At 38.9% G+C, this 26,706-nt stretch overlaps 1 protein-coding gene across 7 annotated transcripts in view; it reads left to right on the forward strand.

The window, feature by feature from the left end:
- Positions 1–26,706, forward strand: part of ncam1a (neural cell adhesion molecule 1a) — a 301,283-nt gene that overhangs the window by 190,216 nt on the left and 84,361 nt on the right. For all 7 annotated transcript variants that reach the window (XM_042499386.1, XM_042499391.1, XM_042499387.1 and 4 more), the window contains exons 2-7: positions 9,371–9,445; positions 13,231–13,440; positions 14,806–14,949; positions 20,139–20,276; positions 20,579–20,696; positions 25,755–25,915. In XM_042499386.1, the coding sequence (XP_042355320.1) occupies positions 9,371–9,445; positions 13,231–13,440; positions 14,806–14,949; positions 20,139–20,276; positions 20,579–20,696; positions 25,755–25,915 (846 nt within the window). The remainder of the gene's footprint in view (positions 1–9,370; positions 9,446–13,230; positions 13,441–14,805; positions 14,950–20,138; positions 20,277–20,578; positions 20,697–25,754; positions 25,916–26,706) is intronic.

Genomic DNA, 26,706 nt, shown 5'->3' on the forward strand with positions numbered 1-26,706 from the left:
TAAATTGAATGCGAGAGCTTTTAAGCCATTTAAATGGTGAAGGAATTTGCATAAATGCTTTTTTAGGTAAATGGAAGAGAGTTACGACTCCCAGAAAGACCTCAGACTCAAAGATTAGAATAAATCAGATGATAATAATCAGGAGTTGTATCACATAGTATTTTAGGTCTTTGATGTTTGAGGAATGAGGAGTCAAGAGATTCAGTCAGAGATTCAGCTATGTCCCACCTTAACTCCAAGCTGTGTGTCAGTGCCTCCTCATTACAGGGCATGTGAGGTGAATACTTGCGATAGAAAATCCCGTTAGACTCCAAGTATAGATCTCACACAGCTTACTTCACCTGGTCTCAGGGATGGAGCTCTCTTACTGCTCAAATTCAGCTTGAGAAACAACCTTATACCAGCTCATCTTAATCCCTCTCTGATCAAAACAAGATTTTTTTGAACAATCTCAAATGATGTCATTTAGTTATGCCAAAAGTGTCTGTGTGTGCATGAGATTGTGAGCTTACAGATCTTAAAGACAACCAAATGTTTGTGCAGCACTTACAGTTATTTGATAAAGGGTTGCAAACATAATCTCTTGCTAGTGTGTCAAGAGGAGTGTGCTGGAAAATTTCTGGCATAGATTACATTTTGAAGATAGCTGCAGATATCCTCGTGACTCAGTTTAATAGGGCATACCACATAACCACACACATGAAGTTTTTTTTAATGGAGTCTAGGGGCTTTTTCACATTCCAAATTTTTCCCACAACTTCACTTTTAATTGTCAAGTAATTGCAAGAAATGCTCCAAAATATTCTTATGAAACAGAATAGCATCAATTTAAGATCAAAATTGTCTCATTATATCTCAAGAGTTCATTAACTCCTCCTTCCTGCCCTGAGGGGAGTTGAGGGGGAACCTCATTTTGTAAGAGATGGAGAAATAAGATTTCTCTGGGAAAATGTATTTGCCGTTGGAGAGCTCTGAGTGGGAGACATTAGGTGGTCGATGTGTGTTTGGATATTGCTTGCGTCCTCATTGTTAACATCTTGGCATTTTTTTCAGACCACATGGATTTACAATTAATAGCACTCAATGTTGTACACAGCAGTGAAAAGTGAGGCCCACATACAAAATGGTACATCTGCATGTCTTCTTGCTGCATACTCCATCCACGGTTGCTTTCTAAGCTTATATGCCAGCGTATATGCATCCCAGTGTGGCCCTACACAGTACTGTCTGCCCTTGCATAGTGTGTGCTTGCTCCGACATGACTTGCATGTTAAGCACCAACAGCTGACTGTTGTAGCCTCCTTGTAATGGAGCCAGTCACCACCGGCTGCCAGCCTCCAATTAGGCATGCAAACCTCCTGATCCAAGACAGGAAAGAAGCTGCCTCAAACTCCAGGTTTCCCCCCAACAGAAGTGACTACTTCTTCATTGTTCACTTTAAAAACTCCTTCAAAATAAGTAAAGATGGACAAGTTTTCTGTGTAAATATTTGGAATTAAAGAACCCTGCATTTAAGATGCTAAAAGCCTGTTTCTGTAAAGTCCATAATTCTCTCACATGAAAAAGCCCAGCACTCGCATCCTCACTCAGTGCTTTTGGTCATTGTTATTAAAACCTCACAGGCATATTTGCTTCAAAGTGTTGAGGGATTATCAGTAAATTAATACACCGTTGCTAATATCGCTCCTGAGCTTACAGTGAGTAGCTTTGAATGTGCTCTTCCATCTAACTTCTGTCCTAACTTTGTCAAATTAATAACTTGAATAATCAATCTGCTGGCAAGTTATTAACAATGCAAACATAGGGCGGGTGTGTGTTTTTGTCTCTATGTATGGATGTATATGTGGGTAAGGGGGAGTTAATAATTGCTTTCTGTTTCCTTGAGCTCATATAAAAGACCCTACCTCAGTGTGTTTATTAAAGGATAATACCAGTGAAATTTAATTTGGTTCGTATTGCCCTAAATGCTTATGAAATGTGAGGATAGACTTTTAATAGGCAAAGAACAGAGGGAAAGATAAATGAACTGGTTACAGTTGCATTGTTTTTTTGTTTTTTTTATCTCATAATAATTAAAAAGTGTGTGGTATTTTATTAGCATAAGGCTCTGTTGTTGTGTTGTGTGGAGGTGGAAGTTTGCCACCAGAGGGGATTTGGACCTATGACCCTAGCATTTCTAAAATCCTGGCTATTATCCTACCACGATGAAAAAGCATAATTTTGTGTGGCATGTATTTGTTGTGGAGGAGTTTATTCACTGTTGCAAATGAGTCATATATGTAGTTTTTAGTGAAGAGAGTTTTTAAGGATGTTCTAGTGAGCACACAGTAATGGTAAGGAGGAACTGCTGGTAAAAACTGTGGGATACCATCTTCCATGTGGAGGCAGTGAAATAACTTCTGGTGTCTTGGGTTGCTGTGGCCTCTAATTGCCTCTGTTGATGGTTTCAGGAAGCAAACTGTCTGTTTTTTTTCCAAAAAGAAAAAGAACAGGGTTACACTAAGGTTTGATGGTGGAAACTGTCATCTCCTGTTCTACAGTTGTGCTCCCCTCAAAAGCTAGAAATGCAAGGGACATGGCACTGAAAGTCTACAGGGAGAGAGAGACACATCTGAGTTTTTATTTCTACAAACATTTGTCAGAGTCACAGCTGCTGTGCAGACAGATATATTCTCAGTGAATGAGTTTAAGTACAATCTGTGAACCAGATAACCCCAATTTTCCTTGGATTTCTACAGTGAGGCTGTATTGATCGGTTGTGTCCAAGTTAGCTAGTTAGCATGACTGTGTGTGAAGGACAGTGTACATTGCTGTTTCTTGGTGTTTGTACTTGAGTAACTTTCTGCGGTATACTATCAGAGCCTGGCTTTAACACAGTATCATGTCTTGATCGTTAGTACACTGCCAACATAAACGAATAGTTCGATTGTTAGATTGTTTTGCTGTGATGAAGCTATTGGCTATAGAGATATCTGCCTTCTTTCCAATACAATGGAACTAGATGGTATTCAGCTTGTTGTGCTCAACGCACCAAAAACACACATTAGAAAAATCTCAACTGCAATGTCTCTCCACAAATCATGACCTGGTTCCCCAAGTTAATCCACAGACCTTGATGTGAGCAGTTTCATTCACAACACTGACCAATCTGATTACTGTGCAGAAGGAAGTGTGCATCTACTCATTGACGAGAGGCTCATGATGGTGACAGTGAAAGATGTAAACATCAAATTTCGGCTAAACTTTTCTGTATCATGTTGTGAAATGATGTGAAATGTTTATATAGATGGCTTTTTATGTGTTGTCCTCTTTTAAGTAGTGTAGGCTATTTGCTTTTCTGTGTTTTTGTGTTTGTTTTTTGTTGTTTGTTTTTTTTTTTTACCTGCCCAGGGACAACAGATGCAAATTAGCTGCTAGCAAGTTGGGGCAATTACATTTATATATGCCCTGTCCCTGTAAAAATAAAGAATACAAATAAATAAATAATGGACGTGGCAGAGATTTAATGTTGAGGTGAGCTAGCAGTAGATGTATGTTTCCCTTGGTGCGGTGATATGGTTGGAGGGTGTAGTGAGGTAGAAAGAAAATAGTTTCTACATAAAACTGTTTACAACAAGGTCTGTGGATTATCTTGAGTAACCTGGTTATGATTTGTGTAATGTTACACTGCTGTTAAGTTTTTCAAATGTTTTTCTTTTTTTTTTTTTTTTTTTTTTGCGCTTCAAGCACCACAGGCCAAGTACCATCTAGTTCCATTATATTTGGGAGAAGACAGACATCTCTACAGCCAATATCTCCAACACTTGCCAACTCTCTCCAGATCAATCTAGACTGATAAATAGCACTGCAGGTTAGAAGAAAAATATCTTTTTAGGTGAAGTTCCTCTTTAAGCCCCCTTACTAAGTCTGTGGGAGCTGGGTTCGCACTTTCTTTTCTTGTGCATATGCCAGATGTTTCTCTACTCTCGCAGTTTTACCCACCTCATCCACATTGCTGTACGGAAAATATTTTAGTAAAATGTTCTAACAATCTGGGCTAAATAATGCCTTTTAATCTAATGTTGCTGCTGCAGGCAACATACTTTGATCACACAAGTGTTTTTACTTCAATGAGTAAAGTGAATATATTAAAATCAGTCACTGAAGTACAGACACAGACAGATTCTCTTAAGGCTAGTTACACTTTCCTGACAGGGCCAGTCACACTAGTAATGCCTGTAACTACTAATCTCACTTATACTAACTTCCCAGCATAATGAATGGCAGGATCCCAAAGTGCTTTTTCAGTAAGGGCTAGTATTATACTGGTGGTCTGCTATTACAGTGATGTGAGTTTGGTGAATGGTTCCAGCGGGTCATATTTCATAATCCCTCCAAAAATCTATCCCTCTATCGTTGTTTTTTAAAGTCTTTTGGAGTCCTTAGAGAGGACTGAAGTGAGGGACAGGCTTAGTGGCTAGATATTAGATTGGTGTCATGAGTGAACACATCGGGGCACAGATAGCTTCATCCTCTATCCAAGCTCTCTCCTCACTGTGCCAGGCACTTCTTTCTATCCCCTCTGTTAATCTACACCCCTTCACCCAAATCTCCTCTGCTTCCAGGCTTCAAAGTTTACCTTTTAATTCATGTAATTTAGGTCATGTCTCTCTTAATTTCAGCGCTTTGATGAAAACTTTTATGGATAACACTGGTATTTTTTTTTTGCATATTTTAGCATATTTACAACAAACACAAACACTTTTAGAGCATCGATGTAACCGCTGGGTTAGGGCTAGGGTTGTTGATGGGTTAGAGTTAGGGGTTAGCAATACAAATGTTTTAATAGATGCAGCTCCTTAATGCAACCATTGTTTCCAAAAACATTATTAAATCAGTCTCAGATCTGTCGGCTTGGATTAAATGAGCTTTTTTTCGAACCTTCCTTTTACAGAACAAATTCAAAGTTTTTGTTATAGATAGCTCTAATTAATTTCTATATTTATCTACAGATGACAACAACATGTCACTTCATAAAAGCGCTTCATAGGCGCTGTCTCTGGCAGTCAGGAAGAATGAAATAGAACTCCACATACTGCCGCGAGGAGATTTCTGTTTTTATGTCTTCTCAGCGGGGTGTCGGCCAGATCACTGTGAACACGATGTTGCCTTGTACCTCAGTAGAAGTACCTTGCAGTGTCATTCCTTTTTTTGTGTGAGGGGGGGTGCTGGAGCAGGAGTAAAATTAAAGCCATTGTGGATGGCATTTATTGTCTTCTTTTTCTATTTCTTTTGTTATTCCTTGTTTTAAATACAGTTTTTGTGGAATTTATATGTTTAAAATAAGGACATCAATCAAATGGAGATGCAATAAACAGAAAGACAACATCATCCAAGGCTTACCTGAAGACAAAAATCCTCATTTGGATAAATTCTGAAGCAATGTTTTAGATTTGTTCAGTAATTAAACCTGGCATCTTCTCTTGTTTTTACACCTTGATTTCACTACTCACAATATGCTCTCAGCAGAGACACACTTTTGCCTGACGCATGAGACTCAACAGCCACTTCATCCTGGAGACACTGCACAAGTGGCCATTTAGAGACATACACTGAGAAAATGGCTCTGGGAATAGCTATCTTTCCCACACCACTCGAACTCCTTTTTGTTGTCTTTAGTGTTGCAGATATGATCAGTTGATTTTTGGCCAGTTGTCCTAGTCTTAGGAGGCATGGCTAGAGTCTGCAGCATGGTATCTGTGATCTTACTAGATGAGGCGAAGGAAATGGATATGTTGTTTTCTTTGTATCTACCTCCAGCCTGTAAAAGCAAACACACTGTGGGCAGTGGTTTTCCATGCCTCTGGAGCCTGCACAGCCTAGAACAAAGGCCAGGTCATTTATATGGCAGAGGCAGTATTTTGCTGCAAATCAATATTTGTATGACTTTTTGACTGAGCCATGAGGGAGGTATTATTCTCACCTTGAATAGTTGAATGAAATCGATATTTGAGTGTGTCCTTGACCAGGTAAATCACAGCGCTAGTCAACTTTTCAAATGCTTAACTTATGCTCATGTTTTGCTGGCACATAACCTGTCGTGATTGTGTCTTCTCATTGTAGCAAAGGTGGCATGGCGCCTTTATACCATCACAAAACCTCCCAGATCACTTGCTTTTAAATGCTGTGATGCTTACATGCCTACGTACTGGAATTAAAAAGCATATACACAATAAAAAAAAAAACAAATCATCCTCGCTTACACTGAAATATGTTCCTTTGAAGCTCCCACTCTAAATTCTTCTAAACACAAAAGCTCATTGTGTACATTTATGCAGTTTTATATTCTATATACACACCAGGTCATGCTTCACAGCATAATGATTATGGATATTCACATTCTGGAGTGTGCAAGGGGAAAAAAAATTACCTCAAAGGCCACCGCTGTGACTAGCTTTTCTCAGTGTTTCTATAGCTATGAAAGTGTCGCATTATGAAACACCGATGTCTCATTGTGCTGTGATGATAGTTGGCTACCTGTGTTTGAATGGTGAGTCCTTGCAAACCATTCCCATGAATCTCCTGGTGAGAATTGGGCTGAGACTGACTCACTCATTTGTGTGAAGTGGCGACACGCTGGAGGCTCAGCGGGATTTCTCTGTCAAGCTCCGGATCACGATTCACTGGTGTTTTTGCTTCACAGTCTGTGCTCCACTCCTATGCCACACATCGCTGAAGAGTCTTAAATTAAAGCGTGCCACCTTTTAAAAAAATCATCACATGTCCTGTCATTCTGGTGCACACGTGCAAGTGATGATTTCCTGATTAAGCCTTTGAAAATTATTGCACATTCTTACACTTTTCACTGAATATGCAAGAGTTTAAATTTGAATTTGTTAGCACGCAGGGAGGAACAAACACCAGGTGTTTCTCTGCGCTCTCTCTAAATCTCATCTGTGTCGCTGTAGCTTTAGCTGATGCTGAGAGATGAAGTGCATTAGAGTCTAAGGAAGAGGATATTCTTTGATTTACAGCATTATGCCTTCTAAATCATCTGCCAGCAGAAGCAGGGATGGGGTAAACGAGTACGAGAGCACCCTGCAATGACTCAGTCAGGTGGCATGCATATACACTCATTGAAAAAAAATCTTTAGATAGAGTTACTAATATATGGAAGATTGTCTCTGAGGACTGAAGTTCATCTTACGGCAAAGTAATTACAAATGCATACATTCAAGAGACATTTCTTTTTTAATCTCTTCAACTTAATTATTATCAACAGATCATTTGCCACACAGTTTCCATCCATCTGCGATGCGCCTTCTACCTTTCCAGGTTAATGCTGTTATGAGGTGCCTACTTCATGCATTGACTTCCTCTGACTCTGTCAGGTGTCAGATCGTTGATTGTCACAGGAACAAGACTCATTAACAACTCACACCTTGGAAATGTTTGTAGCATGAAGTAGAACTTCTCACTTGTGGATAGCAAGACCATAGAGTTTCGTCATCTCTGGCACTACAGAAGGCAGCTGAATGAAGTTGTTCAGGATATAATGTAAGGTGCACCCAAACTTTGGTGTTAGGGTTAAAAAAGAACACCAGAAACACTAACAAAATTACCAAAAAGCCAGCCTTAGTTTGAGGACTACTGTTTGAAGCCTTGAGTTTGTCAATTTTGGGTATCAACATTTTGGATTTTTGGAGACAGAAGTGACCATATTTGGACGAGAGGGTGGAGCTAACCCTAATGCTAGCTGCTAGTAGGGCTGGGTAATATATCAATATTATATCAACATCAAAGTGATACTTGATATCGTCTTAGATTTCTGATTTTATATCACACTATTCTTTTCTTGATATCAAAGGCTCCGTTTCAGTAAAGTGATGTCATTTTCTGAACTTACCAGACTGTTACAGATGCTCTTATATTTGCCTTTAGCCAAGTCTTTATAACCATATTGCTGATCATTATTTATCACCAATCACATTGTGTAAATATTTGTTTTTAAAGGAACCAATGACAATGCACAGCATCAATATCATCCCAATATCAATATCAAGATATCTGGTCAAAAAGAATGTGATATTTGATTTTCTCCATATTGCTCATCCCTAGTTGCTAGCTTGGTTAGTATTGTGCATTTACAGCAGTAATTAACTGTGATCATGCTAATGAAAATGTTAAATTTTTGCGAGCAAAAAAACCAAGCTTAAAACCACACAAACAAAATATACATATATAAACATCCGACTCCTTAAAGGTTCTTTTAGTACAACCAAATGCTGAACAGGACTGTTTTAAGTGACCAAAATCTTACCTTAACCTTTTATGAACTGAGAAAACAGTGAATTAGCAACAGCTACACATTTACTATGTTAGTCTGGGGTCATGTCATGATTACATGACAACAAATGGAACCCACTTGTTACTCAAGGAGGCCACAACCTTAATTATGTGTAACTTTAATCCTTAATAGCAATTTAATCTGGTTAGTTTTATAAAATTCACCCCCTGTACCGTTGTGATAAACAGGGAAATTAGCTAATGAGACAAACATGTAAAGTTGGGCATATTCATAGAGATCTCTGGAAAGAGACTCGCTCTTGGAGCCAGCCTCAAGTGGCCACTCAAGGAACTGCAGTTTTTGACACTTTGTGTTTGCTTAATTTTTTGCTCTTCAGGTTGCAGCTGAGTCGATTAGTCCAGATGAAAATTATAAAGGAACAGAAAAAGATGCATAATTGTTGTGTTACTATCATTAGCTGTATTTGATACAGTTCCCCAAGTCCAAGACAGCCATGGGTTAAACATCACCAGCTTGTCTGACAAAGGCACATTGAATGAGAGCCATAAGGACAGACAACAAGGACTGATCGCTATGGACAATTTTAGACAGAAACAATAACAGAAAGTTGAAAGACTGACATTAAAAGAAAGTGTGGGTGATTATTGGGAAAAAAGCTGCTCTGCTGTAGTTTGTGTTTGCAAACAACAAATTCTTCTCTATTTCAATTAAAATCTTGATGTCAGCATGCTAAATACATGAAAAATGTAAAACAGCTCACACAGCTAACAATGCCTCCTATCTACAACACATCCGTAACAAGCGAGCCTGCTAACAACGAGACACTTCAGCTGTGCCCTTGTAGAAAATCTAGACTCACAACCCATTCTGTGCATGGAGATGTTGCACTCTAGTGAGCATAGAAATTTCATCTCAGAGTTTCATTCATAGAGGGTATGCCTGAAAAGTGCTTGTTCTTTTGAGCAGGCAAAGCAATTTGATTTTGAGCCTTGCCTTATTGTGCTTTGCCCCTGTGTCACCATGGCTCTTGCTGCAACCACAGACTAATGTATATTTTGTTCTATCTTCTTTTTCTTTACCCAGCCGCCATCCAGGTGCAAATCACTCCAACACAAGGAGAGATCAGCGTAGGAGAGTCCAAGTTTTTCCTCTGCGAAGGTAAGAGCCATCTCAAACATGCCTCATTTAACACGGTTTGATGCAAATGTCACTTGATAAAACGATACTGGCAGTATGAATTTAGATCATCTGATATAAAAGATACAAGCAGGTTTAAATAATGAGACTGGTGTTCTTGCGAATATACTCTCAGTAGAAGTTAAGCATTAAAGAAATCCAAGACAAGACAATGCAGAAAAAGAGGCTCCATGCATTGATTGAGCGGTCTTTTCTGAGGAGGTAGTGGGAAGTTCAGATCACAGTCAAGTAAGAAAAAGGGCTTTGAAGAGGTGGGAGAGAGATGCAGTCTGAAGAGATAATGAGAGAAAGGTCTTGCAGCGAGCAGTTGTCAGCTTTTCTGAGATTCAGGTGGTATTTACATTAGGTGGGTCAGCAGTCTGACATTATAGAACACTCAGTACATGAATAAAATCATGCTAGTCAGAGGGTCACAGTTATTATCAAAGTCTAAATGGAGAGCCTATAAAGTAATGGTGCCATTCACCCAAATTATGAAACAAAGTGGTATCTAACCATGCTAATAGTTGTGGTCTTATCTCCTATTAAAAGTAAGAAAATAGGTTTTCTTTGGTTTAGGTGAACTAATCATTTAAAGTATTTCGCTGCTGGGAATATGGGCCCTCATTTCTGACACAAACGTACGACTGCAAATTGGGCATACTGTCATTTCCACGCAAAGCCCTGCATTTATCAATGTGGACGTGAGCTGAGGCTTTACAATCAAATCTCCCATCATAGTCTGACTGGCATCTAAGAATTTGCAGCCAAATATATATGCAGAAATATATAGTTAATGTGACAAAATATTATATTTTGTAGCAGACTACGTCAGTTGCTCGCTCTCTCTCACAGCTGGCAGTGTCTCAGCTCTGTGGGACTGACTGCTGGCTGACTGAAGGCTGAAGACCACTGCTGCTAGGCTCTGATTCATCCGAAACTTTTATTTTAAACACTGGCAAGCCAAAGCACGTCTAAGCACGAAAAGAAATAATATATATTACTTATACATTGGATATGTAAATGACAATTGTATCCAGTGGCTATATTTATCAGCTGGTCATTCGTACACTTCGATTGGCAAGATAAGAGTGTTTCACTTGCAAGCCCTGTCATAGGATGATATCTTGGAATTGTGCAGGTTTTCACGTTAGATTGGTAAATGAGGGCAATGGTCTTTTAATAAAACTGGGCTGTCTATGCAGTAGAAAGACACAAATACTTTTGAATTTGGTGCGACATGCCCAGAGAAAACCAAGAAAAAGTACTTCCACATTTGCTCTGGCTTAGGGTAGAAATCTAAAATTACCAGAATGCACTGCATCGCACCAGAGCAATAAACATTCCAGCCAGTGGGTGACGTAATATGAACTCATCTGTTTGAGACAATAGCATCAAGCTGATAACAAATCATCTCGTATTACAGTTAAACAATAAGCTAAAACATGTTTTGTGGGTTTGATGGGGGGAGGTTTACCACAGTTCATTGGCACATACTACTGACATTGTTATGATACAAGTCAAGTCAGGGAGGAAGAAACCTCAGGAAGAGCTGCAGAGGATGATGAAGGAACACTCTTCCAGGACAGACAGAAGAGCAATAGATGTCATAAATAACAGTTAAAATACAATCATGACAAAAAGGAAAGAGAAAGAGAGAGGGAAAGAGAGAGGGGGAGAGATGCACAGCAATAATGGAAACAGATGAATGTCATATTACATTAACAATAGGTGTGAAATTACTAAATGCACTCTATGATAATATTGATAAGAGTCCCATGTGTATATTGATAGTGGAGGTGTTGCTCATAATAAAGGCAGTAGAGGGTTGCGCCAAGCACGATTATGGCATCAGCACAACCAGGACCCACAACACAAGCGTAGCTTCAGGCAGGACCACAGCAGTGGCAAAACCGAGGCCACAGTCAGGGCGTGCCGGGGTACAGTATTAGTGCAGCCACAGCACGAGCGCGACCAAAGGCAGGATCACAGCACCAGCACAGAATTCACCACTACCAAGCGCAGCCAAGGTTGCTGCCAGAATCTGGGAAAACAAGGAGACAAGGGAGTAGGAATGCTCCGGAGAGGCATCGGACATAGCGTAATGCAGTGAGTGTAAAGCAGTAAACAGACATGAGTGTTTTCAGATGGAGGGAGAAAGAGAAGGAAAAGGAGCCCAGTGTATCAGTTCAAGTAAAACACAAGACACTTTTGCTCCAGAAGGATAAGTGCTCATTGAAGAAACTATGGTCACTAATCAAGTATTATGGCTTAAAAGGTTAGAAAGCAATGATGACTAACAAGTCCCCTGGCAGATAAAACTTATGTCAGCCTAACTAGGGGCTGGTCCAGGCAACCTGAGCCAGCCCTAATTATAAGCTTTATCAAAGAGAAAGGTCTTAAGTCTATCCTGAAAAAATGGAAACAGTGTCTGCCTCCCATACCGAAACTGTAAGATGGTTCTATAAAAGAGGAATGTGGTAGCTGAAAGCTCTGGCTCCCATCCTATTTTTGGAGACTTTGGGAACCATTTTATAGGAAGCCAGTGCAAAGAAGCTAAAATAGGAGAAATATGTTAGAACACGTGCAGCAGCATTCTGCACCAGTTGGAGAGACCTAAGAGATTTATTGGGGGAACCGAATAATAGGGAGTTACAGTAATCCAGCCTTGAAGTGACAAATGTGTGTACTAATTTTTCAGCATCCGTTTGGGTCAGTATATGTCTAAATTTTGCAGTTATGCAAGTAAAAGAAAGCAGTCCTAGAAGTTTGTTTGATATGGGAGGCAAAAGATAAATCTTTATCAAATAAAACTCCAAGGTTCCTCACAGTTGTGCTAGAGGCCAAGGTATGCTATCTAGAGAAATTACATCCTTAGAAAAGGAGTTTCTGAGGTGTTTGGGTCCAAGAACAAGACTGTTTGAAAATCGATAAAGTATCCCTCTCAAAATGACTGTATACAGTATCCAGTTGACTTTGGCTGCAAACCTGTTGCAATACTGCAACTTTCTCAAAAAGTTTCTTTGAGAGTGAAATCACAAAGCGCAAACTCATTATCTTCATACAGGTGAAATTTGAAGCCTTGACAATTTATCTTTCAAAGTGATTTTTCTTTTTTGTTCCTTGAAAGAACGTGGCTTCAGCCTGAACTCCCATTGAAAAGGGTGTCAAAATGCATTTAGGGCCCTTTGTGTTCGTAAAGAGATGAGATGACATTAATGTGTTTCAAGCAAACAAAAAAATATGTCTCAGCTCGGGCTCATCTTTCAAAAAAAAAAAATGAACAATGTGGAAAAGAAAGTTGCCTCCAACTGAACATTCCTCTGTCCCACTGAGCAAATAAAAATAATTTATACCAGTCTTTTTGTGTTTTAGTTAGCATATGTACTGTGATCTTGAAAAGATGTCTACTGTGGGGAGACGGCTTTTAATTTAACAATAGTGTTTCTAAGCCATCGTCGCACCAAGAATTCTTGATTTCTGGGTTGTAGACATCAGTTTTTCTGACTGTTTGTTTCATCTTTCATTTTGAGTCTGGTGTATGTTTATTCACTGTATAGGGACATTGAGTCTGGCCTAAACATGTCAAAGTAGTTTCACATTAGTTATGTATCTGATGTACAATACATCTGATGTGATGTATTGCATACAAACACTTGTATTACAGTATGAGATAATACACAAATAATAAACTGTCAAATAGACAATGGCAGCTCCTTGAAGAATTTTTGCTTCTGTGCCTCACTCTCATTTCATTTTTTTTCCAGTGTTGGGAGATGTGAAGGACATAGACTGGTATGCCCCCAGTGGCGAGAAGATCCTCCCCAACAGGCCAGACATTTTTGTGAACCGTGGCGATGAATCCATGTCAACCCTCACCATATATCACGCCAACGTGGATAGCGCCGGTATCTATAAGTGTGTGGCAAAGAATGGGGACAAGGAAGCCCAGGCCACAGTCCAAGTGAAGATCTTCCGTAAGTCTCATCTTTTTTTTTTTTTTTTTTTACTAAATTGCATCAACACATATGCTTGCATTGTATGTTAATGGGAAAACAGTTGTTGTTTTCGCATTTTTAATTAGACAAATGACACTGGAGAAAAGACACTGGAAACAGCCTGCTCGCTCTGTGCAATACAAGAAAATACCAACTCCTGAAAACCTTATGCTGTCTCCTTGAAATTAGTTTTGTATTCTACTAATTGGTTTTGACAGACAACTTCAAATGGAAATGTAATTGCTACCTGGATTATGTTCACTTTCATCTTTTTTTTTTTTTTGGTCAACAAAGTCCAGGAAGCAATTAGTTTGTGGCAAAAGCATTTAGAACAATATGAATGTAATTTATTTCTTGACTTCTCAGGTGTGTTTTGAGAAGCTCAGTCCCTTACCTTCACCTGTTTTAATCCTAACTCTTAAATGTCTAGTATGTAGGATTTAGTGGTATCTAGTAAGGAGGATTGCAGATTGCAACCAGATGAAACTTCACTAATATCTCTGAGACTGACTCTGAGACAAATTATCTGCAATAATCTCCTCCTCTCCCAACGAACGTTTCACGTTGCAAATCAGATGTTGGCCCAGCATCTGCAAATGTGAAGTCACCTTTTTCTCTCTGATAAGATACTAACATTCAGACGTTTTTTACTGGTAGCCAAATTATCAGCAGAGGTCTCCAAACCAAGTGAATGTGATGATTTAAACCAGAAAACACACTGAATAAAGCAGTGCCATGTTAAAAGTAACTGTTCTCTCAATACTCTTTATCTCCTTTCCTGCCAATAATGCCCTAAATCTGACACACTGGTCATTTCAGTCTATTTTTAGAGAAAATAAAAGCACCTGAATTTTTTTTTTTTTTTTTTTGCAAGAGGTTACATGTATGGGGTCATATTCTTTCAGGGAAGACAATGAAATATAATCTAGGATATCCTGTTTGAGTAATAGATTCATGAGTTTGAAGTCTTCTTAGATGCCCAAATACTCCACAGCAGTTTGTAATGTTATGAGGAAGGGTTAATAGCGATGATTGCAAAGTAAACCTTGGAAAAAGCATCCAACAGAGTGGTCCCATTGAAAGTCAGTAAAGATAGTTCAAACATTTCTTTACCTTGACTACCTTCCGACACCATCTGTGATTACATAAAACTAAACCAACAAAACATTTATTAGAGAAGCAGAAGCTCAGCCATATGGCGCCTCATTACACTGCTAATCAACTGTAAGATTTTTTAAGCAATCTAAATATGCCACATGAGAGTTTTCACCTTTAGAAATGTCAGTCTGAATGCTGAAATATTCATAGTTATGTTTAATGTGTGTGTTTGTCGCACCTCTACAGAGAAGATCACCTTTGAGAGTGCTCCAAGCCCACAGGAGTTCAATGAAGGCGACGATGCCGACATAGTCTGTGATGTGGTCAGTTCGCCGCCGCCCACCGTCATTTGGAAGCACAAGGGCTCCAGGATTCAAGTTGCCAAAGATGGTGAGCTAGTCCAAATACAAATGTTCAAATGCTTGAGCTACTTCGCCACCTCCAACCTGCCATCCTGTCTCATCCCCCTGACTCCCTGAGCAGTCACCCTACCCTCCTGCCAACGCTGTCTGCCAATTCATGCTTTCCAATCAATTTGCCACACTCTTCCTCATCTCCTTCCCCCGCTGCCCATCATCTATGAACAAAACCATGAATTTTCAGTGGGGAAGTTTTAGACCTCATAGATGATGCATGAACATGGAAATTGTATCTTTTTGGCCCAGCATGAAGTGGTTATTGTCGCTAGAAAATATGTCCAAGGGCAGATTGGACTTTAAATTCCCCAAATGGAGGGAGAGTGACTCCAGAGGCAGAAATAACCTGAAAAAGTGAAGAAAAAAGAGAGAAGCAGAAGGTTAAGAGAAGAACTAACAATGTAGTTTATGTCTGCCGCAGATGTAACTAAGAACAAAAGCAAAAATGCAGCCTAGACCAACCATGAATTATATAATGATGAATTATATATATTTAATTCCACTGTAAACTTAGGCCAAATTAAAAGTCAGGAATAGTTTAACTTATTGTGGTGAATTGCAGGTTAACATGTTGACCTATGTTTCAAAAAACATCTTCCTCCCTAAAACATATTAACACAATCTGCGGCAACAGAAAAAGGTCATTATTAACCATTACATGGCAAAAAGGCTTTAGGAGCACATACATGGTGTTTCGGACAGTTGTTTGCTCACTGTTGTAACATACTATTTTAGAGTACACTTCACTGAAAATCTGTCCTTTGAGTATATCAAATACTCAGTGCCTTTAGGCTTTAAAGGAGGTTCTGAAAAGTTAGGGGGGTTAGGGTTATTCTCAGAGGACGGCAGCGGAAGCTGTAATCAGTTTCAATTTAAAGCCCTTACCGTAGATTCCATTGGTGAGTCACGGTCACAGCGGGGGGAAAAAACAAAACAAAAACATCAAAAGGTCCATAGTAACTTCTCAAACCACTTCTGCAATATGATCCTCTCCCCCATTGCTGATTCCTATGTTCTAAACAATTGTTGCTTTGCCAGTAAACACGCTTTGGAGCTATGAAGCGTGACACAAGGGTATTTAGCTCTGCTGAAGGGAAACTATTAGAGTTTCAAACATATAATAAATACAATAGAAGTAGATGGAGCTGCACATTTTAAAATATTTTGCTGTTGTGTCTCTAGCTTAGCATTGGAAACTGTTGTTAATATAAGCTAAGTTTTGAGTTATTGTGGACAATGTCAACTTCAGGCAGCAGACTTGACAATGCCGGTGCAGAGCAGCTTTACCTCAGAAAGTTCAACTAAGACTTCAATCTGCTGTGTAAGGACTGAGGTGGCGATGATTTGGTTTTACACTTGGCCTGGGCCTTTTTTAACCTTACAGTAACCCCTCCCCCGGTGACCGCTGGAGTCACCACAGTGTTGTGCTAAGCCCGCCTTTATTCTTGGAGCCCAGTCAAGGAATGTGTTTTTCACTGGAAAAACCACTAATTGTAACCGACACTGAAAACTGAAAACTGCTTATGTAATTTTCCTCACAGCAGTTGACCTAACCATATGCTGCATGTTGCATTGTTAGACCTCCCATCAGAATGTTTGTCATTGTAAAAAGTATCAATGTTACACAAATTAAGAGCTGGTTGATAAAATGTAAAGTATATTTTTTTGTTTAAATATCTCAATAAGACCTTAAAAGAGGTTTGACTCAGAAAATAATTTGATGTTACTTTTACACTTGCTTTCTGTACACGGAGGATTTCGTACTTATTTGCATGTGCAAGCAAATAGGAAATAGAAGACGCTAATATTGTGGAAATTACAAACGGATCATATATTCAGATTTTACAGATTTAACATAACGCCATAATCAAATTCAGATCCTACACAAGTTAAAATCCTCAACCAAAGCAAAGCATTCGCTGATAAATATACTAGTATCAGGAATACAAATACCCATAATGGAGAATGTGTCCTTGTTATTACTGCTTTAGCTACACTACACAAGATTTTCCTAAAAAACAAAATATCGAAATAATTATGCCCTCTTAATCATCACTTCTGACACACTAGAAGTGTTTGGCAGTATATTTTTTTTGCGTAGACTCTGCCCTCTGTCTGTATTTTCTAATTTTCTGTGCGAATGACGTCTGTGGGTGTGTACCTCAACAAGGTTTAGGTGTAGTTGGGACTTTATAAAAAAGGTAGCAACCTAGTGACAGGCCGTACGCAGCAGGCATCCAAAAGACATAGCGCAGAAAAACGCAAATATGGTGAGAAGAAATGGAAAATGACAGTGAAACCGGGTTGGGCTTTTAATTTCACTGGTGAGTATGTTTAGAAACAGTAGCTGACAATAGTGTGTAGTAAACCTCGAAAATACGGTAAAAGCAACATTTTATTGTTTTTTCTAGTGGCGGAGAGACTAATTTTAACATCTTTTTATGTTGTTTTGTTTAATCCATAAGGTTGTTTTATTTTTTTAAGCAATACAAATGTTTTTTATATGTAAAATACAAAGTAAACCTCAGCTGTCAAATATATGTAGTGGAGTGAAAAGAGCAGTATTTGCCTCTGAAATGTAGTGTAGTAGTAGTGGAGCCAAATTCTAACAGTAATGTTTTTTCTTTTTCTTTCAAAATACAGTGAAACACTGTAAATCCAGATGCTCAGTCAATATTACACTGTCAATTTCTCATTATACTGTATAACACTAATATACTGTTGAAGTCATTTTTGGTATTGACACTGTAAAATAACAATAGGATGTTGTCGTGTACAGCTGCCAATAGTTTACTGTAATTTTAGAGGAGCATATGTTACACTGTTTTTTCAGGTTCGGTAAATGTACTCAGCCACCCTCCTCTATAACTGGCAGAGAGCCCCAGTGTGCTGACAATAGCTAAGGTAAAATTGTTTAAAGTGCACAAATCTCAAAAGAGATAGGAAGAGCCAACATCCCTTCTAGCCCTCAGTGCATAATTTTATGCATAAAGTGTTTTTATAGCACACAGGCGCTCTTTAGTTTATATGCTGGGCTTCTCTATTAAATAGGCGGAGAAATGTCATACCTTCTCACTAGCATGAAAATTCAACTGGCGGCATTGGACTGCTAGAGGAACTCCCATCCCCAAAGAAGGAACCAACTGGCCTATAAACGCTACACTTAAAACCCTAAACAGCCACAATTTTTAATCCACTGCGTTTTAAAGTATACACTAGTCAGTCACAAATTCTGGACAAGTGCCTTAGTTTTCCAAATTGGGACATATAAAGAACAAACAACAAAAACGACCCAGTTTTCAAGGCTCTTAAATCAGATGTGGTCAGAGCCTGGATTTTAATATTGTGCTGGATGCTTCTCCCCAGACGTGTGTGACAAACACCTGGTTTCAGTTAAGACAGCTCAGTCTGGTACTTTGTGTTTACAGCTGCTTTAATTAGAGTTGCAACACTTTGTCAGGCTCGATGATGGTGTAAAACACTGCTGAAATACGTCTGGTATAGCCACAGTGTCACGCTGGGCTCCCTGTGTTCTTCCAACCACTTGCTTGATTACTGCGGATAATTGGGACTTTTTAATCCGTCTTCAACTTCCTGTCTGAGCATTTAAGCAAAGTGTTTCAGTTATAAAATGTCTCTCTTGAACTGTTACCTGATTTTATGTACACAGACAGATCTTCAAGATGTAAGGAAACGATCACATTTAATTATACCTCATACCTCAGTTTGGTACTTCTTACATCTCAGATTTCTGAAAGGGTTCTTCACAGGTTCTTTGTATGAGTAAGGGTTTCATTAAGAACACTTTCATCCAAAGATCCCTTTTTGGTGGACAGATTTCTTGCAGTAATGCTGAAACCATCTGTGTTAATAGATCCTCACCCTAAAATATTCAAACATTTACGCATGTTTAAAATGTGATATTTAAATGTTGATGTATCTGGGATCCCCTTAATCAATTAATTTTACTTGTTTTCTGCTACAATGGATATCTTTACCATCATTTCATGCCATACTTAACGACATGTTCTGGCGAAATATTTTTTTCTTAATTTTTTACACATACCCTGTACTTTGCATTTTGTTTTTGGGTCTAATTTGGAACAAAGGTTCAGTTCTACCAATTATTTTTAATTGTCTCGGTTTGGTTCTGTTTTTAAACCCCCCTCAGTAGGTTCTTGATGACACCCTTGGAATATTTTAAAGGTTCTCTGTGAAAACCCTTGGGTGGGTTTTCAGATTAAACCCCTTGATAGCCCTTTTCCACCAACATGGAACCAGTTCTATGCTAGTTTCCACTCTAATTTTAAACCATTCAGAGCATTTTGACCAAAAATAAATAGGTTTAGACTAGGGATGATAACAATGACTTGCTGATCGATCAATCCGTCAATAAGAATTTAATTGTGAAATTTAATAGATTAATCGATAGGCTATAAAATGCTGTCAAATATATGTAATATGTTGCTGTGAGCTTTGACTAAAGATAAAATGCATTTAGTTTTGTCTAAAATAAGCACTTTTTTGTTGTTTTTTTTTTTCAAATAATAATTCATTGATTAATCAATCATTAATATTACTGATTAATCAATTAAGAAAAGTGCTTACAATTTGCCATCGTAGTTTAGACACCAAAAAGTTATTTCCCAGCCAGAACTAAAAAAATTGTAGTGCAAACGGTGACAATATCAGTGGGTGTGTCATATCCTACAGGTTGGAAAGACAAAACGGAGAGGGCAAAGATAGAGGCATTCAGCAAGAAATTCTCAGACAAGAAGAGCATGTGGTGGTCCCATTAATAACTGATCCATGCTTTTTTGGGGGGGTTCATAAACCTTTATGCTGGGTTCTAAGTGAAACTCTCCTAAATGGTTCTGAGTAGAACCAAAAAGGGCTCTCTATGAAGTTTAGCAGAAAAACCCTATATGATTCTTGTTAGCACCTTGTTTTCCCCAAGAGAGTAGGAGGGAAAATCCATAATTTACAATGCTACATAGATATTTAAAATAAGCATATACAACATGCATCATATATCTTTTGTTCTTACTCCATACAGGCCACTCAGACAACTTCAAATTGACTGTTTTGTTCTGGTGTATAATCTGCATAATCTTGAACATCATACGTGATATATTGCTGTTCTGTTCGCGTTTCCTGTTTCAGTGCGATTCAGGATCATAGATAATGACCACCTGCAGATCCGCGGCATCAAGAAGACAGATGAGGGCATGTACAACTGTGAGGCTCGTGTCATGGCCAGGGGAGAAATTGACTTCAGGATGATCAAGGTCATTGTTAATGGTAAGCATCTTTTTCACCTTTTGCTCCCTGCTTTCCCTGTTGCTCAAAAATAGGTTTGTGCTCAAAATAAAAGAGTACTGTAATGACGACCCCGAAAGCCCTGGAAATGTTGTTTTGAAAGCCTTAAATGTGATTCATATTTTTTTCCCCAAAATGATGGTGTGAGTCTGTTTAACTGCCCAACTCTTTGTACCAGAGCAAGTTATCCAAAATGTCTATACATCCAGATGGAGCCTCTTCAGAATGTTTATTCACTTGCTTCATGTATTCATTACTTTTCAATCTTCATCATCTCTTTTCAGTGCTTCCCACCATCCGTGCCAGGCAGTCCGAAGTCAACGCCACAGCAGACATCGGCACCTCTGCCTTGTTAGCCTGTGATGCGGACGGCTTCCCTGAACCCTCTGTCACCTGGACACAGTACGTCATCCATTTCTATTATTGGCCTGTTTCCATGAGTAGGATCAGCAGTAGATCCGCACGCAAAAAAATTAATCCTTTTGTTTTTATTCTAACCTATTTTTCCTTGACTTCAACGAGAATCATCATCAAGCAATGCAAAGCTGTGAGGAAGAATGAAATATACACCCCGCTGAGTGAACCTTCTTGTGTCACCTCACCAAAAAATTCAAAGACAGCCTAGCCACAAATTCTGAAAGCATACATTAAGCAGTACAATAGATTCTTTTTTTTTTAATAATCTGCCAAACAGGTAAGAACAGCCTGGATAAAGTTGTATGAAGATTACGTAGACGAAATGATAAATGCACAAAAACAGAACACTCAGCATCATAAGAACCAATCCTGGTTGGACTTACACTGTTAGAACATGGAGGCCATTTGCATATTGTAGATCTGTATAGTTTTTAATTAATTTTCGAGCTTTTGTGCCAAGCTTTAATTCCATAACTGTTGTTCGAGGAGTTTTTATTCCATTGGCTTTTTGGGTGAAAAATGCTGCTAAAATCAGAATAAGAAATCACAATTTGATATATATATTCAGTCAAGTCACAAAGCTCCAATTATGGAATTTTTACCATTCAGCAGTAACATTTTAGTTAATGTCTGCGGCCATGAGAATAAGAGGATGGAATAAAGAGATGCTCTGATAGCTTTACTCTTACCTAAATTTTGGATGTGCATTAATTTTTACTTTATAGGTAGAAATCAGTAGGTAAGGAATACCCAAATTGTGCTTTGTCTTGTACTCTGTCCTCCCATAAAGGACTTTCTTCCTGAAGCTTTTAGAGTATTTTAGGAACTACTGTAATGGCCACAACTTCCAGCTCAGTTCAGTTAGTTACAAATCTTTCTAATCAAATAATACCCTGGGGTTTTTTATCTTTAGTGCGGGGAGGAGATTAGCTTCATCAATGACACTTCTCTGAGGGTGAGACTGTGCCCTTCAGTGACAGGATGCACCCTATAGCCTGTATCACAAGTGGATCAGAGGGCCATGTAGTAATCAGGTGGACAGTTTTTGGGCAATGTCGTCAGGCTATCTTTGCCCTCTGTCTCCAGCTGCTGGACACAGTGACAATGGCAGTGTGTAGACACACCGAGAGTATAACATGGCATGTAGTGACAAGATACTGGTGTGCAAAGAAGGGTTGATTTCAAGGTTGCAATACATAACTGTTTTACATTATTAGGATGCATGTGACCATGAGGTTATTGAATACACAATAACAAATGTAACATCCTCTGAAGTCTAGCTGGTTCACTCAAAGAGGCTTAGAGATAACTATTTATATATATATATATATATATAAAGAAAATGAAAGTCTTTTTTAAGTAACATTTATAGTGATTTTATCCTATGAAGAGCTGGTTGTCATTCTCTTTTTGCTCAGACTTAAAGCTGTAGTATTTCAAGGCAAAACCTTTTCACGAAGATATTAAACCGCTGTAGGCAGGAAGAACCTGAGAGCAAAGTTTTTGAATCAACTTGTTGCTTTGTATTAAATGAAAGTCTGATTTTTCCTAAATGGAAAAGAAAAAATGATGTGGAGTGGTGAAAGACTTCTAAAACTCACCAAAGTTTAATCGCACACCTGTCCATAGTCGCTATGCTGAAAACATTTCATCTAAGATTTTCAACTCAGTTTCTTGAACAAAGAATACACAGCTTTTTTCATCACTCTCATTCAAATAAAAGCAAATCAAGCTGTGCTTGAAACAAGCCCTCTGAAAGGGTACTTTAACACCAACTGGAGGCACAAATTGCATGGCTCAGGTTTACTGTTGCTGTAATCCAACAGGGCTGGTAGCTTTTGTGCCTCTTTATAAATTGAGCCTATTGATCAATTCTGAGATAAAATATATTTCATCTTTCTTATTTGTTGGTGAAGCTGCCTGCTTCCTGCTGCCTTCATGACCAAACAGTTTGTCCCCCCTTTAAAAGGATTGCATATGCACAACATAGATTTCAGGGAAATTGTGTTGTAAAGTGTTTGTAAATGGGGCATAAATATGAATTTGCAAGGCTTTGCCTACAAATAGTTGTGTGGGAGAGATGATGAGATTTAGATGTATTTCCATTTGCATGACTGTAACAAGTACAAAAAGGCTTTGATGAGTATTATTAGGCTGGTTTCCACTCTCCACATGCTATTTAAATTGCATAGCATTTTGAACTGGTTAGAGTGGTTATATAGCAGGCGCTCACACATGCACAAACCTGTAATGAATCTGCACTTGGCTGTACCAGCTGATCTTAAATGTAAATTTGGCATAGCTATAACATTGGTGTTGAAAGGTTGAAATTTAATTTACTAAAAATGTATACATTGTATGTATGAGATGGAACTGCTATGTGGCTGAGCCCAAAAAAATAGCTGCAGGCTCTCTACCAAAAAAAAAATGGAAAACAATCAAAATCAATATTTATTTACCTTAGAGCAACTCAAAGTGGGCAGTTGCTCAGTCCATGAGGACTTGGCCTGAGAACTGAGGGGTTGCCAGTTCAAGTCCCTGTACAGACCAAGTATGCAGTTTATACTGGTAGCTGGAGAGGTGCCAGTTTTCCTCCTGGGCTACCCTCGATCTGACATCTCTGCATTAATACATGTGTATAAGTCCTCTTTGTACATGTGTGTGTATTTTTTTGACCTACATGTGTTTAATCTCTGAAAATAACAAGACAGAGAAAAATGTAATTTCCACTCATGGATCAATAGCACATGTCCCCTTCTTTTTCCTAATCCCTCTGTGAACCGTATTTTTGTTTATTTGGTCTCAAAACAAAGAGCAGTCGAATCTGAAATTAATGATGAGCAAACCAGTCGCTAGAAAAATGTTTGCATGGCACATATCTGCAAACCTTGAATATGTTACATTTATACATTATTTTTACATACTTTGAAACTTTTCTCAAGAATGCTGTGGTTAAGGTGTGGTTAGGTTAAGGCACAAAAATGATTTTGTTTTGGAAAACATTATTGTCTTAAAAGATATACGTTGTGACAGCATTTAAACTGAATCTGAATACTGTATTAAATCCACCAAGCCAAGTCCTCAAAAATCACTTATTTAATCTATTTAGTTTTAACATAATAATAAATAACTAAAACTCAAAAATTCTTCAGGGATCTATAATCAGCTTTTGTTGGCAGAGAAGGCAAAAACTCTTCAATTTTGTAGTGGCAGTCTAATTAATCTTCACAACCTGTGAATACCAACTGGAAATGAGATGAGCGGTATCAGATATGAAATGTTGATTAAATGTGTGCCTGACACAGTGAAGCAGCAGTTAACTTAATTTATACATCTTATATTTCCAACATCAGCTTTTACTCAATTCAAGAACACTTCACTTCCTCAACGTGTATATAGAGTGATACCTCTCTTTCTAACAAAAGATCTTTGGCAGAGAGATTTGTTAACTTCGGAGGTTCTCAAATTCCACCACTTTTGCAGTAGAATCCCAACGCCAAAAGCCATCTCTCGTAGCTGTATGATACGCTGCCTGGGTGGCATTAGCTGAGAATGTGGCCAGACAGAACCAGTAGTGGTGTTATAATACGCCGCTGGATGGCCAGATGGTATGTGTAATGTACATGTAATGTAGGGAGCTGGAAGGTCCTTATAAGGCAGGCTGGAGGGATGGTTGATAAGTTTCACCCAGAAAATTGGTATTCGCTTCCTGTCTGAAAGTGAAATTTTTTTCTACACCTTACCATGTAACCATGAACTTATCAAACCTTGCTCACCTTTGTTGCATTTTGTTTACATTCCGGTGTTGGTTGCCATGTGCTTTTGTTGCCGAACATAACCACGTGCTTTTATAGCTAACCCGCCATGTGTTTTTGTTGACAGCCTGGCATCGGTAGCGGCATCCCAGAATGTCAACAGCAGACGCAGAAAGATACCTACAGTGTAATATGTAGATGCTGAAGTCCACTGACAAAGTGGCAATATGTGATGACTTGGGATGAGAACATGTTGCAAATACTGGTATCTGATAAACCTGTAACTTAACCCAAAGTAGAACCAACTATCAGAACCCAATGGTCGGTCCAGTCCCTAAAATCTCTAGATTCCAGGTAACCAGTTCTTTCTAGGAAATGAGTAATGACTTTATTCACAAACTTGCTAATAGATTTGCCAATAACTGGTGAAGTAAATCTTACTTTTTGCTGTATAATGATTCTTGATCACCACTCAGTTTTGACAGGTGCAAATAACCAGCATTCATTTCTCTTCTTACGGCTCTTTGCTCAATGTACTTTTATATTCATGGTGCATCATTTATCGGTGTCACACAGCAGCAGCAGCACCACCGCTGTGCCGAGGAATCTTTGAATAAAGCTTTTTTTGCAGACATGTGAGTGAATACAACTATTGAGCGCCCTGATGCTCTTCACAGCTGTCTTCCTTGCAGACAGGCTGGAGTGTGAGGTGGATGTGCAAAGCTGAGGGAGATGCAGTTCCTGGCCAGAGCAGAGCTGAGACAGACAGTGAGGTTGTGGGGAGGACAGATGGGTGAGGCAGTGAGAAAACAGAGGGCTGAAGCTCCATTTGTTATTTGTCATTCACTGTCTACCTGCAAACTGCCTCAGGAAGGCTGCTACTCCAGGCATACAAACACTTAGACAAACAGGATGCTAATCTGTAGGGAAGACTTCTGCGTCTCAAGCGTGAAAGAAGCTTTTTCCTAAAACTTGAAAAAAGAAAAACATGCATCGTCATCGAATCGGTGCATGGCCTTCTTAAAAACACAGATGTAAGGGTTACAGGAGAGCTGAGGCAAACAAAAGCTGTGGAAATGTTGGTGATGTTCTCTGAGCACAGGACAGCTTTTTTTGGTCTCCAAGCCTTTGTTGTACACCAGCTGCTCTCATCCTTAGATGAAATCCCAAGATCATCACCAGTGAGTTAAGAAAGTTATTTGTAGGCCGCTCAAGTTATGTAAGCAAACACTTGTGATGTGAACCCCGCCATGTCTTTTTCCTCTTTTTTTCTCCCCCTCTGCTACAGTAACAACATTGTCCTTGAAACGGGTGATAAGTACAGCCTGAACGAGGATGGTTCAGAATTGGTAATAAAAGATGTCAAGAAAGTGGATGAAGGAGATTACACCTGCATCGCCAAGAACAAGGCGGGAGAGAAAGCCGAGGAAGTCAGCCTGAACGTGTTCGGTGAGAGAATAACTCAATTCGCTTACGATAGCATGAAGAACACGGTGGCTCTTTTTCTCTATCTGGCCTTTTCTTTTGTACTTATTGACATTTGCCGTACACTTCTCTACAGCTTTTTCCAGTGGCTGGGTGCAGAGTTACACAGCGTGAAGCATACAGTTTAAAGAAAAGCGTCCCCTATTGAAAACTAATTAAGCCACCCCTTAGGACATTGGAAGATATCACACTAGAGTTTCTCCTCATGAGAAAATTTGCACCAGTCTTATGTAATCATGTGCTTGCAGCTCTATTATAGGTCAATGGGGTATGAAACCCCAACTCTAATGAAGCCTGTCTGTATACTTGACTACACTAATACTAACAATATGTAACAGCTATTTCAAGCTGTGCTAATAAATATTTTCAACAATAGATGAAATGACTATGAATCATGTGCAAGATGTCACCCATGCTGACAGAAAACAGAGTGAATTATTAGCCCACTCTGCAGCAGCTCTGCTGGACAATTTAGCCTCTAATAGCTTATTGTTTTGGATTGTACAAACTCGGTTGTCCACTTCCCACTAAAGCAGGGGAAAGGAAAATTCAAAATAAGATCTCTTCTTTGCCCAGTCTATTTCTCTGAGACATAGCAGAGCTCAATATGACATAAATATGAGATTCTGACCCTTTTCCCTTTTACTTCTAAAAGAGAAATCGAACCCCTGAATTTTGACTTGTGTGCATTCTCCCTAGAATGTGAAAAAAGGTATCATAAAAGGGCAGAGCTGGGAGAGGGGGCCAAGACACAC

Source organism: Plectropomus leopardus, chromosome 13, assembly GCF_008729295.1.
Source record: "Plectropomus leopardus isolate mb chromosome 13, YSFRI_Pleo_2.0, whole genome shotgun sequence".
NCBI lineage: Eukaryota > Metazoa > Chordata > Actinopteri > Perciformes > Serranidae > Plectropomus > Plectropomus leopardus.